The sequence below is a fragment of the Mastomys coucha genome, unplaced genomic scaffold (assembly GCF_008632895.1).
Source record: "Mastomys coucha isolate ucsf_1 unplaced genomic scaffold, UCSF_Mcou_1 pScaffold16, whole genome shotgun sequence".
Lineage (NCBI taxonomy): Eukaryota > Metazoa > Chordata > Mammalia > Rodentia > Muridae > Mastomys > Mastomys coucha.
In genome coordinates this window covers 88,990,227-89,007,270 of record NW_022196898.1, presented here as the reverse complement: position 1 = coordinate 89,007,270, position 17,044 = coordinate 88,990,227, and the positions used below count along the sequence as shown (strand labels likewise).

Below are 17,044 nucleotides of genomic sequence, written 5' to 3'. Positions count from 1 at the left end.
AGTTTATGGAAGCCATAACCCCCTCTACATGTTAAGATTTGAGCCTCCCTCCTTCCCTCCCTCCCTTCCTCCCTTCCTCCCTCCCTTCCTCCCTTCCTCCCTCCCTCCCTCCCTTCTTTCCTTCCTTTCTCTGTCTCTCTTTATCACTCTGTCTCTCCTTCCTTCTTTCTTTCTTTTCAAACAGGGTTTCTCTGTCTAGCTCTGGTTATCCCAGAGCTCACTTTCTAGACCAGACTGACCTTGAAGTTATGATCTGGAATGTGGATACTAGAGCTATACCCGAGTCTTGTGCGAGAACAGAAAGCGCTCTGAACCATCTGTACAATCTGAGATTTGTCTTGTATTTTGAGAACAGGACATGTGATGCTTAATCTGGCAATAGATTTCACCGATCAGAGAGGCAATGCTTGCTAAAAGCCAGTCATCCCAATAGAAGAATAGTGGATATGGTTATGTGCTATGGAGCAAGTTCTACTTATAGCACTTCTTAAATGTATTGAATTTTCTCATCAGTCCTAAGAAATAGTGGTATACCAGGTTAAGCATAAAAAAAAAAAAAGATAAGGGGAAGATAATTGGATATATTCCTACTGAACTATTCTCTTGGAAATTTATTAGGATTTGTCTTTGTCTGTTGCTAAAATGACACCAAAGACTAAGACAACATTTCAAGTCTTCCTTCTTTCTCTGTACCATATTTTCACTTTGGACAGATTTCTAACCCCACCCCTATCTAAAGAAACAAACAAACAAACAAAAATGAAATATCTTCCTTCATTTTCATCTTGACATCCATTCACACCAACATTTTACTTTTCTAGTTATTTTTCCTTCTTTAACCTCTTCTCTTCAGTGAGAGGCTTTTAGGACAATCTGGTAAAGGGGACAGAAGTACAAGTGTTGGCTCCTGAGTATGCATGCCCTGTCCAGACTGGTCCCTGTGGTGGGCAAAGGTTCTACCTTGGGCTCTAGAGGCCCTGAGTTGTGTGATTTTATAAATGACTGCTGGTAAGTGACCTTCATTAGTATGTCACTAGTGGGAAAAGGAAAAGACAACATATTCTAAACAAGACATAATTCTCCAGGGATATGACATTGGAATTAGAACCCCTTAGACTCTGTTAACTTGCCTTGTGGTGGAAGGAGCAGGGCTCAGAAGAGTCTAACCACAAATGAAGCATTTTCTCTATTTATACCAACTTCTGGACCATACTGGGCTGCTTCTCAGTTTTTGATGAGAACTTTGGTCACTGGACTCCTCAGAGGCCATTGTTCTGACTAGAGCCTCACATTGCTCCAGCATCAACATCAGTACCAGAAACCTCCTCCCTCTTCTAAAACCCAACCCGCATTCAAATGATAACCACAATGATGGAATGCTGGGACCTAGAAATTCAAGCATTAGAATGCTCCTGCATCCCCAGTGTTTTTCCCAGTCTGGTCACTTCTTCCATCTTGCGTTTCATGTGCTTGTCTGTCACACATGGGCAAATGCCTGCCGCGTGACTGCAGGGCTGGCCTCTGAGCCGACTGCCAAGTTGCAAAAGCAATAATCTTTTCTCCGTGTTGGCACCAGAAAGGAGTCCTTAAGTTGTGATCACACTTTGCAAAACTGCCCTTTCTGTGTGAGGAGCTAGCAGCCCTCCCTGATGGGGGAGAACTCAGAGCAGCTCTCTTTTCTTTGTGGCTGCATCTGATCCACTTTTTCAGGGAGCAGCAAATGTTCATGCTGAACAGAAAGCATGCATCAAAGGGCCAGACTCCTCACCCTCCCTTCCAAAATTCCACAGCCTTTGTTGTCACAGGAGCTGGGTGGTTATTGAACTTTGCAGACCTGCTGGGCCAGGAAAGTGAAAACACCCTCCGAAGCCAGCAGGGGTGGTGCTGTGTGCCTGGGAGATAGGGCTGTGCATCCAAAGGCCTGGCGGTTGCCATGGCACCCTGACACAGAGATCATTCCTTATGAATGTCACCAAGGTCTGTGACTAAAGTTGTTTATGAGTCAAAAGTCTCATGAAACTACAGGAGGAGAGGATGGCTGTGCCTCACAGGCTGTGGGAAAGAAGATCGGAGCTTCAATGAGCTCACACACTCCCCCCCTCCCACCTCTGCCTCATTTGCTAAGGAAGATCATCTTTAAATAGGACATGTGGCACAAGACAGGCTGAACAGTGACATTGCAGTCATCTCCAAGCAGAAGACAAAAAAGTGTTTTAAATCATACTCCGCTGGTTGTAGTAGTGTTCATGGGCTTTGTCGCTCACACAGCAGCATGGAGCTGGGCTCCAAGGGGCCTCAAGGGCCAGCTTTCTGAGCAAATGGCTTATTCATCCTCCTTTGTTCCTCCAACATGAAGGCTTACTGCTTTTCAAACCATAGTCTTTGCATCCAAAGAGGACAGATAAGGTCATGGAAACCTCCTATTTCCTTACAGAGAGGTTTGAAATAACAGCAACTATTGTTACTGCTGGAATATGAATGTATAAAAATGCCCAGCTGCATGTGCAAGAATTGTAGTGGACTAAAGGTAAAACTGAGCGCTCTGGAGAGTGTGGCTCTTCTACTATTCCTGGAGTATCTCCCTCACTCTGGGGGAAAGGACATCTTCGCTGATATTTGGAGGTTAGAGAAGGACAGGAGACCTAAAAGTTTCTCCTTTCAATATCGGAGCAAAGTGGAGTAACAGGCACCCCTCTTTTCCTTCATTCCCCTCGGTAGCATATGACTATGACACAATGACAGAAGTCTCTGTGAGAGAAAGGTGGGAAGATGAAAGATACTGGTGACAAGTGCCATGTTCGTACTACTTGCACTTGAAGTTCAGGTCTCAATTGTGGCTAGCCTACAACTCGCAACTTAGGCTAAGCTAGCCTTGGATTTGAAGCAATTCTCAAGAGTGTTGGGGACTACCAGGATTTACTCTCATGTCTTGTTCTTCTCAGATCTCTTTTTATAAGTTATAGTATGAGTATTAAATGGATGACATAAGAAAACTTAGTTTGGAAAAAACAGTTCCTCTCCCAGTTGCATTAAGAGCATAAGAACAACTTGGGAAGTCTTCCATGTTACTTACACTGGAAAAGCTTTGCCCATGCCTAACCATTTTTTCCCAAGATCCTCTCCAGGATCCCAAGAGTGTCTTACCTCAGACACAGTACAGTTGAGCTGGAAGATCTGCCCCTCTCCTTCAACCTGCCGCACACAGAGTTTGCAAACCAGCTCCACTGTGTTTAGGCTGAGTCTTTCCAGAGTGAAGGTGCAGTGGAGGTTTCTTTGAGAGCCACTCCAGATATGGTAAAATGGAATTTCCTGGAAGACATGGGGTGCGTAACCATAAACAAGAGATGCTGGATGTATCCATCAAACACTATAGCTTTTCAGTTTCCCACCTCACCCGACTTCATGACTGCTCTCTCTGCAAACAGGGCCTCACCTTTCTTCACACAAGAAAGCAGAGATGCAGAGAGGTTAAGAAATAGCTAATATCGAACAGTGAGGAAGTTAATTAGTTGAGACTGGAACCCATAGAATCAACTCTAGAAATCACACCTAACCAGAGTATCTATCTACCTCTCATTTAGAAAAGCAGCCATTGTTGATGAGGTGATTAAAGAGTTTAGAAAGATTCTAAAATAAACCTTCCACACTCTATCATTTCTCATTAAAAGGAATCCCTGGTGTGACATATTAGAGATGAGCAAAGCTAGCCACAGGATGTTGTGATGATCTCACATCTTTTCATGCCTTTATCTTCCCTTTGCCCCATGCAGGGGCATCTAAAGCTCACTCAGGTTGGAAATCTGTCCTTATGAAACACTCCTTAGCCTGAGAGGCACAAAGCCCGTACTAAATATTCACTTATCACTGTCAAGATTACTGTACAGAGCCAATCCTATACACTTGTGAAAATTAAGCCAAGGAAAGGATTCATGAACAAATATGGTATTTAGGTTGAGGTTCTGATGCCAAATTCAGAACCAGCTAGTGACAGTGCCATTCACTAACATTCCATGTCAGCCACCAAACTCTGGCTCCTGCTAAGGGCAGGGGTTATGCTAGCTAGCAAAATGGAAAACCAGTGCATGTCAGTTCAGGTAGCAGTGTACCATTTCCTCCCTGGGATGCACTTGAGGCTGTTCCTATTAATGAAGTAAATGTTTAAAACTAACTTACTGAAATAACAGTATGGTTATAATAAAAAAAGAATACTTTAAAAACTATTCCTTTAAGTATGTTTATTGGGTATTTTTTTCAAAACCTGCCCATACTGTTTTGGAAAAATAAGTGTTGGCGTGGGAGACACTGGCAATGTCTCCAAGAAAGGAGATATCTATGAGCATAAAATCTGACTCATCTGTCTTATATCCATCTCCAAGTAGTTAGTGTCTCTTGGTAGCCTCACCTGATACTTAGCCAGCAATTTGCTCTTCCAGAGGGAATGGGCGATGTCATGAATTGACAGGCGCAGGTTGTGGATGCTGCCTTTAAAATGAAGAGCCTTGGGTTCTTCTAGGAGCTGTCCCCCCATTTGCCTCTCCAGTTGTAGAACTTCCTATAACGACACGTCCCAAAGAGAGGTATATTATTTAATAGAACTGCCTAATTTCCATCAGACCTCTCATCAAGGAAATAAGTTTCTTCACCATGTCTATTGGATAGTGTACTGTACTTCACTAATGCCATGAATACTACCACCTGCAGGTCTGAGGCCTTTAGTATAAAATCCTGACAATCTTGCATGCCTTAAGCTGCATTGGCAAGTAGCCTGTAGAATTTGCATCACACCACATGTGAGAAAACTCAGCAGTTTGTTTTTTATAGTTGGCAAGAGCAAGAGACTTATATTGAGAATGGGCATAGATATGAATACAAGAAAAATAGTGATAGAGATAGACATTAACTAATAAGAAAGTAGATTTTCATTGAAATTTGAAAGGGGCTGATAAGTAAAAGGTGACTTCCTTTGTTATATTTGATAAAACAAACCAATAACAACCAAAAATGTGAATTATTTTAGATATTTAGTCCAGTCTCTAACGGTTTAGTTATGTACAGAATTGTATAAAGTATCTAAGTCATAGTTACTAAAACTTTGTGAGGGTATGTGTGCATATACACAGAGGAAAACCTTGAATGACATTCATTTGATGTCCACCTTTGTTCAGAGATAGGGTTTCTCACTAGCCTGGTTGTCTTCAAATAGACTAAGCATGGGACCTCAGAGGTCTCCCTGTATTGGTATTCCTGTCTCCCTGGTATTGGTATTACAAGCATGTTTTATCATACCCAACATTTTTTTGTAACATAGGTTCTTGGATTTCATGGCCAGAACATTACCAATTGAGCCTAAAAGGAGGATATGTATCCTATTAGAAAAAAAAAAAAAAACCCTTTGCATACAGATAATGGAGATTGAAAACAATGGTTTCTGAACCAAACAGCTACCCAGATTAGATTTTAAAAAAGACTGCCCATCTCTAAAAGCTACTAGGTGAAGAAACCCCACTCCATCATTCACTTACAGTATAAAGATGTTACAGGAAGACAAAGTCTATATTCACTTCCATTCTTCAAGCTGCTTAATGGGACTTAATGAAGCATTTCCAACTACAGCTGAAATTATCCAAACAGCAGCTTACTGTAAGCTATTAATATCAATGCATGAAATGAACCTCCCTTCTATTGCTCTCATGCTACGTTTTAATGATTAAAATATTCCGTAATTCATGACCTTTTAAAAGTGGGGATTTGGGAAATAACCATAATTGTAAATAACACAAAGCAGAAATGTGGTTGCCTTTGGTGGTGATATTTCTGCAAACAAAAAGAAATTCAAGAATACAGGCATCCATTCAGAATACTATCTTCATGCACTGAAGATCAACCAAGGATGAAATACAGAGGGACCACAGGGGACAACTTGGATCTATGTTTCAAGATACCCAGAGAAGCATGAGCTTTGCATTGTTGAGTGACTACTGAGCCACACTCTGGCCATCTAGTCACTCTTAAGCTCAACAACATCATGGGTAAGATGCAAACAGCTCAGTGAAACTGCCGCTTCCTGGGTTCTTAACTTCCATCACCAACTGCTGAAAGGTCCTTTGAGGTATAGGAAATACTAGGATAATGGGGAAACATAGTCTCAGATAGGGAGTCCTCTAATTAGTGTCTAATGGAACCATGAAGCAAGATCCCCCTGGCACAGATGAGTGTGTGGTCCAGATGTCTGATAGTATTGACCTGCTCTCCTCCATGGCTGCCAATGAGTAGCTATTACTTGTGACAGGAGCTGAGCAGCCAGCTAGCCACCCCATACAGAATCCATGTCACTATGCCCTAGGTCTGCTGTACTTGCCTCAGCAGACTCCCAGGGTCCCCAGTAGGACCTACATATCTACCCAGGCTACTATCACATATAGCCACCCTCCCTGACACTGCACACTCCGTTCACTGACAAGAATCTTTCGTGAGCCTGTGGAACAGGGAAGAGATGTGAGGGTTAATTGCAGTTGCTTCTGCTTCAGCAGGAACACATAATGAGCTTATGTTGATCATGTTCAGTGTCTAGTTAGCATAATAGAGAAAGCTGATGTTCCCTGTGAACCTGGCACCTGACAGATTCTAAAGCTAAAATGATGTTTGTTTATAAGCCATTAGAAGAAAAGAAACATAATTAGAAATCTTTGAGATTACAGTCATGCCAATCAATCAGTTCTAGCTTCTTTCCAGTATGCCCTAATTACCTCATCAAGACATCTAAAGAGCAATCGATAGTAATTATCTGATTACTATAGATCTTCATTACATCCAAATTATCTCCCTGGGATGTCTGAAAGAAGATGCATTGTATTCTGGGAGGTAATTGTACCCAACAATGTAGAATGCACACCCCATCCCTATAGTCAACATAGAATGCCAGAAGACAGCACCTTATCAATATCAGTTTTCTTGGCAGGATGGACAACCTAACAAAATCTTAGCTGCTTATTGGCTGTGACCTTGATGTCAAGAAATTTTGAAAGGCAAGTGTGGGTTGGAGTCAGTCCAAGACTAAGGCTCAGTATTTAATTTCTCAGAAGTCATGCTATGGAGTTTTCTCTCATGAAGAGTGGGCCTAGAGTGGCCTGGGGAGCCCCTTTCAAAGAGAAGGAAAACAAAGTACCACTTAAGAATACTTTCTCTCTCTCCATTCCTGCATCAATCAGGAAGCCCATAATAAGCTGATATACAGAGCTAGAACATGAGCTTTTGACCATTTCTATTAGTAAACCTATAGGATATATTTTCTACCAATAAATAGCTGATTGTGAATTTTATTTTAATTTATTCTCAAATTATAAACCCATATTAGCACATTAATGTATGAATGTTATAAAAACAAAGGTATAAGCTGAGATTAATAAACACAGAAGTACTAATGTCTTTTGTTAGCTAATGGGGCACTGGGCTTGAGGTTTGTCAACTTCTTAAAGATAGTTGGTATAAGCAGCTGTTCTCACAACAATATCTGGGTGAGGAATTAACTCAGAAATATTACTCAAATTTAACACAGTTTTTCCTGAAAATAGTGACTAATGCTACTACAATTAAGATATTCAACTTGACAGAAAAAGACCATGATTTTCAGGAGACAGGAACCAAAGCACTGGCTGGATATGGTGGCATACACCTTTAACCCAGCACTCTTGGGCAGACCCAAATGGATCTTTGTGAGTCTAATGCCAGCCTGATCTACATAGAGAGTTACCAGACAGCTAGAGCTACATATTCAGACCCTGTTTCAAAAAAATTAAGAATAAAATAAATAAAATAAAAACACAAAACAACAACCAACCAATCAACCAACCAACCAATCAACCAACCAATCAAGGCACTAAAGACACTCAAGCACAAATAATTTCAATGAGTAAGTGGAACTTCTTGGTAATAAAAATCATGTCAACCCACCTGTGAGTCAAAATGACAGTCATGCTCAGTGGGTGCCACCTGCAAGTTTTGTGTCAGAGGAGGGGTCAACCCACAGGACACACTACTTGGGCTGTTTCCATATTGTCAGTGTCCTGTGCTCTAATCTAAGATATGCTATGGCCATTACAACTTAAAAATACACTGTGACTTGTACATAAAAAAACTTGTCTTTTTGGAGACTTCCTCCATGAAGTCATATCAGTTAATCTATGTGATATGGATTCAATGATGAAATAAAAATAACTGACACACTCATCAATGGAACATGACTTTGCAGCTAAATGCTTTCCTCTCCTGGCCTTCTTAGAAACAGTCACTCAGTGTCATTGAGATATGTGTCTTAGGTCAGGAAGAATGTGGCTTGGTCCACTGCTTCTGTTCTGCATGGTATAGAGACCAGATGAACCCATAACCAGGCTGAAAGGAGAACCACTCTAAAACAGTGTTCTGACAGAATGTTTTAGAGTCACAAAGGTAAGGTTATTTCATATACCTTAATAAAGAATCAGAACCAAAGGTCAAAAGATTTAGGAAGATTTAACAAAATATCATGACCTTGGAAATAAATGTCATAATAAGCATTAGGATCATCTAGGTTGTTTGTGCTTAGAAATATAAAGGTCACCTTCCTTTGTTGAGGCTGTCTTTCTTACTGGCAGCCTGACTCACTTCTCATGGTTAGTGTCCTTTGTGAATCTACTGGATGCTCTGACAAACTGTCCCACCACCTGTTTTACTTTGAAAGGTATCTCAACAATGACAGAGTGATTGACACTAGATCTCTATCCCATTTCTTCATGGAAGCACACATACCTACATGTACAAGAATCCTAGAATAATGTCACCAGGAACTCTCCCTCGGATCTGAGAAGCTACTTGCTGTGGCATCTGATTCCAGCAGAGAGCTGAGTGAGGGCTGAATCGATTCTAGAAGACTATGAAAGATCGCAGCAAAGGCAGCACCATGGAATTCCACCATAGAAACAAGCAGCTTGCACAAAAACCAATTAAGCCAAGGCACTATCCATGCCAAGCCATTAGCTTGGGCCACTTAAGAGACATAATAAATCCAAGCTCCTTTAAAGGCCTATGAGGAAAAATAAAGCAGCTCTGGTCTGTGCTCGGGGCTCTCACAGGCTCTCTGATAGTAAGATATAGCCACATTGGACACAGCAGAGGAAGGGAAATGGAGGCATACCTAAGAACCTATGGCTTTTATGTTCTTTCTATGACACCAGAAATTCTCATTCTTCAGGACTGTCCAGCCATGTGGGATTTGCCATCTCTTCCCTCCCTGCCCACTTTTCTCCTAATGAGCCTTCCAACCTTTTGCAAACTTTTCTCTGGAGAAGTCTCACAATTAGGATTCCTGGTTAAATTTCAGTTTCTTATCACTAAAGATCACTAAATCACTGATCACTAAAGAGAGGGTAGGAAGGAAATAAAAACCACCTCTTTGTTTCACTTGTCTACCTGAAACTGTCTCTGAACTAAAAAAAAAAAAAAAAAAAAAAAGAATATTCAGTGTATTCTATTTCCAACAGAAACAGAAATATGAATGGGCTCCATCTACTTCTGCTAAGGAGCTGGATCATTAGTACCAGGTACACCAGTGGGTGTAAGGAGCTACTGTAGAGAAATCATTGAGCCCCAAAGATGTGAAGGTCATAGAAGCCAGCCTCCTCCAGAACTTTGTGCTTGCCTTAGCTTAAGAAGCAATGCCCTTCCCTTTGCTCTGTCCTTGGTGCTGACCCAGTCCAGGGCTTTGCTAGGGCATTATCTTCACAGAACTCTATCACAACTTAGCACATGTTCAGCACACCAAGCACACTAAGCCTCAGACCAGCCCTCAGTGATTGTGTTGACTGTACTAAATTTGCCTTCAGATTCAGTGAAGCCTGCTCTGTTTTCATGTAGTCTTTATTCCTATGTTGAAACATGCCCTGGTCATTTAGTAATGAGAAGTTTCTTTCTGCTACTGTGGCTATTTCCACAGCCCCCATCACAGCAGTGCGCCTGCACTCCACCAAAGCAGAGGCCAAAAAGAGCAGCAGTCCCTCTCTCCTGTTCCCTGCCAGGTTTCCAGCAGGCAGCTCTCAGCCCTGTGCCTGCTGTCCCCGCCTCTGGCCTTCAGGCCTCTGGCTGCTGAGCTGGGCAATGGGGAATAGCTGACAGTCAGCCAGCCTCTTCCACCTGCTCAGGTCAATGTCACCTCATGCTGCTATTTTCCTTTCCTGTGTTCACACTGGGGTGCTCTGCCCTCCCCCTAAGTCTGTCTGCCTGCCTTCATTCTTAATAATAATAAGGCTAGACGCCAGTGGCCATGTGCAAACATTCCCGTCAAAGTCCCTTCGTTTCCAGGGCTCTGCCTGCTGTTCCAGCAGCTGCTGCTGCCACAGATGCTTGGGCTGAGCTGCCACTTTCAGCCTGCCTGGTCAAGGAAGTTTGTGATGCTCTCAAAGCCATGTGCCAAGGGATCCCATTCAACAGAGAACCCATGTCACTTGTCTCCCCTGGGTATTCTCCTAATATAAGCAAGGGTGTGTCACATAGTATTATGGAACAGGGACTTTCAGATTACTCTAGTACATGTGAGTTCATGCTGAACTTCTGTTTACCCTTTAACATGTTATTATTCAAATTCTATGAGCAATTACCAGAAATTGAGGACAATACAAACTTATTGCCTTGTGCTAGATAGGTCATCAGTCCAAACCAAGCATTAATATATGCAATTAGGGTTCAGGAGGGCAGCCTTCTCTTCTGGAGACTTGCAGGGAGGGGAATTTACTTTCTTTTTCTTTCTTCGTTTTTTCAGGCTGCTTGCCTTTCTTCTTATGAATTCTTCCTCAGTCTTCATATCCAACCACGAAACATCTGCCCCGTCTCCCTTCCATCCTTATAACACCTACTGACCACAGGTAAGGGGAGTTCTCTACATGATAAAACACTTCATATTATTTTATACCTGTCCTGTCAAGGGGGAATATGGTCATATTTGTGAAGTCCATTTGCTGTGGAAGATATTCACACATTTTCATATTCAGAACAGCAGTTTGTAGGTATTCTCAGAGAAGTATTATTGTGGTTAGCACAACCTTTCCTTTCCTATGCATGCTACAAAAGCTAATTCATCAAGTAGGTCATTTGCACAACATATGATAGGGCTCAGTCCAAGTCTTATGAGAAGAGGACAATGAGAAGATAAATTCTGAGACACCATACAGATCCCTATGACAACATCTGACCAGCTAGACTGCCACAAAAGAAGAAACATCCTAAAACTAGACCACAGATAAATTTAACATATTTGTTGATTTATCACCTTTCAAATACCATAATAATCTCAATGCCCACGTAGGAAGATTAATAGGATCTAGTCCTAATTTTGTGCCAAATTCCATAATCTTGTTCTTGAACCTTCAAGAGGCCCTGGACACAATCATTGGAACCTGTAGCATATTTTCTTGGTTTTTATCTGATATATGTGTAATATGCATGGATAGATTAATGCCAGAAACCAGAATACTGGCAGTTTACCAGACAAGTTAGTTTTGAGGTCACCTGCTGCTTGCCATGAGGCAGTAGCAGATGGACAACAGTGGAGTTGACAACAGGTGGCAGGGTGGAAATGAAGCAACCTACCTCTCTAACACGTTGCCTAGCAAGCTTAGCCTAGGAGGGCATCATACCATTGGCAACTGAGCATCATCAAAACCATTTTGTTTTTCCTACTTTTCAGTATTTTATTTCTTTTTTTGTATCTCTCTTTTATAGAGTTACTGTTCTCTCCTGGAGCCCACAGTAGGGTATTTGAGAATTAGATTAATGTAAGTGAAAGCTTTCTCTGTACCCAGAGATTCCAAAGAGAAAACCAGATTGTGGTAATGTATATGATTTGGTCTGGCTCAAAAATACATGTCAGAAACTCAATAAACATGCATACAGAATGAATGCAAATAACTCTTTTTAAGTTTTAGATTTCAGCATTTATTAAGGGTCTTTATTATGAAGAGACATAGCTAATAGGGCAGCAGAATTATTTATTTCTGCATAGATTGTTTTTTTTCTCTCTCTCTGGGAGTTTTAAGACTTATTCCAAATATAACCTTATTCTCTATTAATTTCTAGACTATTTATGTTAGGATTTAAGGCTTTATAAATAATGAAAACAAAACATCATTTTTATTACTTTAATCACCCAAGGAGGAGGAGAAAAAAGAAACTCAGTGATACTCCAAACTCTATCTTTTCAATATTCTTGACCTCTCCATTTGAGTTTATTCCCAACTATTCTCACAGTTTCTAGCATCTTTATCTCCTTGTGTGAACTCAACCTCAGCTTGGCTCCCACTGGTCCTTCATGCGTATGCACAGGAGGAAAGCATCCTGAAAGGTATATAAAAGATGCCTGCTGTCTTCCGTCGGCCTTGACTTTTACCCCAGCAGTCACTGCTGGCATTCTGATTCTACATCAGTGCTTCCAAATTGCTAAGTGAAGCTTTTAAGTTTCAGGTGACCATTTTTGCTTCAGGGCTTAACAAAACTCAGGAAAATTGTTACAAAAGCTGCCAAACTCAAAGAGGTAGACAGAAAGATAAAAGGATGTTTTAGGTCTTCTTGAGCTGACTGATAGGGAGCCTCCTTTACTTTGTCGAGCCATACCCATAGTAATATAACTAGATTAAAATATTTTTAATATATCCAGAATTGATTTTTTAAAGTAAAAACTATTATTCTTGGTACATTCAGGTAACCATTTTTTCTAATAACTTGCAAGGACTAAGTTAGTTGTATTCATTGAAAATGCGCACTCCTCTGGACCCTGTCATAGTCTCATGTTTCTGTTTTCCCACAATCCAGAAAGACTCTTTATATAAAGCTGCAACTTTATGAGAAAGTCAAGTCCTCAGAGATACAATACTGGGCTACCAGTGTTAGTGGTTAAGAGTTAGCTTTAAGCATAAAGCAGGAAGAAGATCTTTCTCCCAGGGCCCAGATTTAGAGGGAAGTGGCTATATCAATGATAAGGTGTCCTAAAGGATCAACCTTATAGAGTATCCATGGAGAGGGTAGATTACTGTTAGCCATGCAGATGGTTATGATATGATCAGGACATGGAGGATAAATAAGAAGTTCCAAACCAAACAACTGCTATGTGAAATACAATGCATTGGGAAAAGATCAATAAAAGAACAAGGGGAACAGAACAGGCATTGCTTGGATTAGTCATATTGGAATTGTAATGAGCCTAATTGGAAATGAGCCTGAACAAAAATTAGAGAATTTGTTAATTTGTGTGCATCATTGACCATGGGAATCAGTGTAGCTTGCTACAGCTCAATGGGAGAATATATTTGAGATGAGTTCTCTCTAAAGATAGATAAAGAGAGAAGAGGATGTTTGGATCAGGAGACTAGGGAAGGTTGAGAAAGCTGCTTCTAAAAGCAAGTGACAGCTTTCTTGTGACAGAGATGGATGCTCTTGGGATTTTAGTCTAATACTATGAGACATGCTCAGATTGGAGATTCTGACAAAGAAGTTACTGCTGAGACTACAATATGAACATACCTACATGGATGGAGGAATGATGTGAGTGGGAGGAAGACTAAAAACCACATACCTAGAATGGTAAATCTGGGGGTAACATTGACTTTGAGGGAAAACTTGGAGTAAAATCAGTTGCAAGACCACAAAACAGGCCCTACTGGGGCTGGTAGAAGCAGTGGTTTACACTTAAGGAATTACAGTGGGTAGCAATGAACAGCATGAGAAAAATCCAACCCACAAGTGGAGAGATGTCTCAGAGCAGATATGGAGTGTGAGAATGAGTAGATTTCTCTCTCAGCCTTGTGGAGAGAATGGGGCTTCCCTATCTGTACAGAAAGAGATGAAGAGCTGCCTGGAAGGTCCAGCAGTGACTAAGACAAGTAAGTGAAGGAATGGGGGAATGGATAACTTGAGGATGAAAGATGTTTGTCCTTAGTGGACTCACATAGTCATGTATAAACATGTTTAAGATACTAGTTCTTAAGTGACTGTACAATATGCAGAAATCATTGTGGCAAGACCCCAAGTCCCAGCCAATGTAGATCAGAACCTTTGTAGAAAGACCCTGAAACAAATCTCTGAAACACAAGTCGATTTTGTACATGAATGGTGATAAGGAATTACTAAATAAGAATTACTGAGAAGGGAAATGACAAAGAAAGGAAAAGGAAGGATGGGGAAGGGTGATAGACAGAGCTTGGAAATGTAAGGAGTACAAGATGAACATGGAGATGCCAGACCAGCAGTGAGAAACAGCAGGATGTAGGGCAAGAAAGATGCCTATGGTACTGGAGGGCTCTTTTGAGCTAATGAGCCACCAGGTTCCTATTCAAATATGGGTAAGGTACTACAGACATGGCTGAACGGTCTCTTCAGAGTGCTGAGTAGACCATTTACTTATTACCAGGATTTTGGTATTCCTGCATCATTAAAAGGCCAAGAGGTATAAGAATGCTTCATCCATAATTCACATTTCTTTGCAGCTAAGTGCTGGATCCCTATATGCTGAGGGTTTATAAATGTCTATCTGGAAAGCATGGACCATGATACGAACTGCTCTTGGGCTGCTTTCATGGCTGAGAGCAATTCACTGGTCTTTTTATGCATTGACCATTTCCATCCCAGTTCTATAATTAACATACTCAAATGTGCTTTTTTAAAATAGTATAACATTTATGCATATTTTTTGTGTGTCTATTGGGAAACCAGGCTAGGAGATCCTGAGTATCGCTACGTCAGAATATAAGTTATGTGTATGAAACATTTTAGATGCCATTCAATGTCTTTGGCTGTGTGTTTCTTGCAGTAATTTTTCATGAAATTGTTCAGAAGATTCACTTTATTCAGACCTCATGGTTCTCCAACAACTATAGTTTTATTTTCCAGGAAGAATTTAAATCTACCATGATTTGTATTCTGCCAGTGCCTTAGAAGTGTTACACATACCTGCAAGGAAGATATAGAAAACAACCAGAAGCCTTACACAGGGCCACATTCACATCACTTATTTCCACATCAGAAAACCCAACAAGCTCAGTCATTAAGAGTACATACAGTGACCACCAAGGTTCTTTTTCTCTCCCTGCAAACATTAGTGGCCATCTCCACCATGAGAACTGCACAGCTGCCTAGGGTTGCTCATTTCTTCCTTGCCATGGTCTTCAAGGTGGCTTTGCAAGATCCTTGATCTGTAACCTTCATTTTTTCACAATCTAAAATTATTCTCTGGACAGAAACTGCAGAAAGAAATGCCCTGACAGTCAAAGATGTTCTTCCTGTGGCTTTCTTAACTCTTTCCACTCTGATCCCCTCCCCCCCCCACTCTAATTTCCTTTGGCTGGGTGGCCTTCCTGCTCTCATATCGTGGCAACCTCTTCTTAGTCCCCATCTGGCTTTTCATTCAAGTTAGTTCCATAGACCAGCTAAACATTTTAGATGCCATTCAATGTCCACTGAAATCAGAGTCATGGGTCTAATGTGGTTTTCCAATCATGCCTAGCTTCTGTTTAAACTGTTGTAGACTCCACAGACTCTCTCTGATAGCTAAGGTCCATCTTATGCAAAGATGCTTTTACTCTCAGCTGACTGGTATAACACATCTGCATAAAGGCATCTGTTACTGTTCACTTTTGTATGTATTCATCCTTGTCCATATATCTAGGCATCTTTAATGATTTTTTTCCTATCAATGATGCTTAAAACCTTACCTTCCATTATAACAAAACTCAAATGTTAGCTCTTGTTCATATTTTCTTAAAATACTGTGAAGCTTCTCTACTTGAACTCTCAGAGAACGTTGCATCTCAGCTGTGACATGCATCATGTTCTGGCTTATCTCCTCAACCCTGGCACACTTCCTTTATTCCTCCTTCTAGATCATAACTTCTTCAAAGGCACTTATTATATCCCTTGAAGCTTCAAATGGGATAAAACAAACGGCAATAATCACACCAGGAATTAAGCTCATTTATTCTGCAAAGCAGCAGCCTGTTGTCAAATGCTAACCCTCTCCCTCACAGCCCTCGTAAAAAGAATGGGAAAGCATATAAATGAAGTAGCACACTAGAGGAACATACAGTGTGAGCAATTACGCCAATTTCTTTTATAGGAAGAACACAGCTGAGATAAACATGGAAGCGGATTATTTACCATCCAAAGGCTTTCGTTGCCAAATTCTTCTACATTTTTCATTAAAAGAGCTCAAGTAAGGTAAACAAAAGTAGCCCTTGGGAGGAATTAGCATAGAGAAAACAGCTTATTTATCAGCATGGCCTCTGAGATATATCTATTTGTGTAACTGCTTCCTCTGGGACCCAATTCATGTGTTTGCACATCTGCCCAGAGCCACCACCAGGTGTGTGAGGTCACTCCAAACCCTAGTTTCCAGGGAAGGGTGAAGAGGGTTGGTTGAGTGGGAAACACTTACCTTCAGGGCATCCTGTGTGTCATCCAAACAGTAGACTCTGATGCTGTACTCCAGGGAAGAGCAGCAGAGGGGCCCAAAGATGGCCAGTTTTAGACGTTTGGCAGCTGCTTTGGTAGTGGACTGCCCAACCAGGGTATAGGTGCTGAGGTTCTCTGTGAGGATATGGCAAGCCTCTGCATCCAGCTGAATGTAACAGGGGGTTGTGAAGTTTTCCTCCCCAACCACTACAACATCCTGGGAACAAAGGGTAAGGGAACATGGTTTATGTTAACAAGGACACGTCCCAGCCACCATGGATGGTGGTAGATAAAACAGAAATATATCCCTGAGTTCTAGTTTATCTTTCACAAACTTTGTGGTACCTATTTTCATTCTCTAGCATCAGCTCTTTCTGTTACTGTCTATACACTGATGCAATTATTGACATAAGTATCCTGGAATCTACATGAAAGGCCAAAACATAATAATGAATTTTCCCTTTTATTGCAGTAGACCTAAGTTCATTAACTACTTCTAAGGATTTGGTGTTTTAATCTTTCAATGTCTTATTTAATCTAAAAGTATAAATTGTTGAGGTACCACCATAGAATATCAACC

General features: G+C 41.0%; 1 protein-coding gene across 2 annotated transcripts in view; it reads right to left on the bottom strand.

The window, feature by feature from the left end:
- Unc5c (unc-5 netrin receptor C) overlaps positions 1–17,044 on the bottom strand; it is a 345,405-nt gene that overhangs the window by 13,068 nt on the left and 315,293 nt on the right. For both annotated transcript variants that reach the window (XM_031375664.1, XM_031375665.1), the window contains 3 exons: positions 16,448–16,681; positions 4,403–4,552; positions 3,145–3,309 (listed from right to left, as the gene is read on the bottom strand). In XM_031375664.1, the coding sequence (XP_031231524.1) occupies positions 3,145–3,309; positions 4,403–4,552; positions 16,448–16,681 (549 nt within the window). The remainder of the gene's footprint in view (positions 1–3,144; positions 3,310–4,402; positions 4,553–16,447; positions 16,682–17,044) is intronic.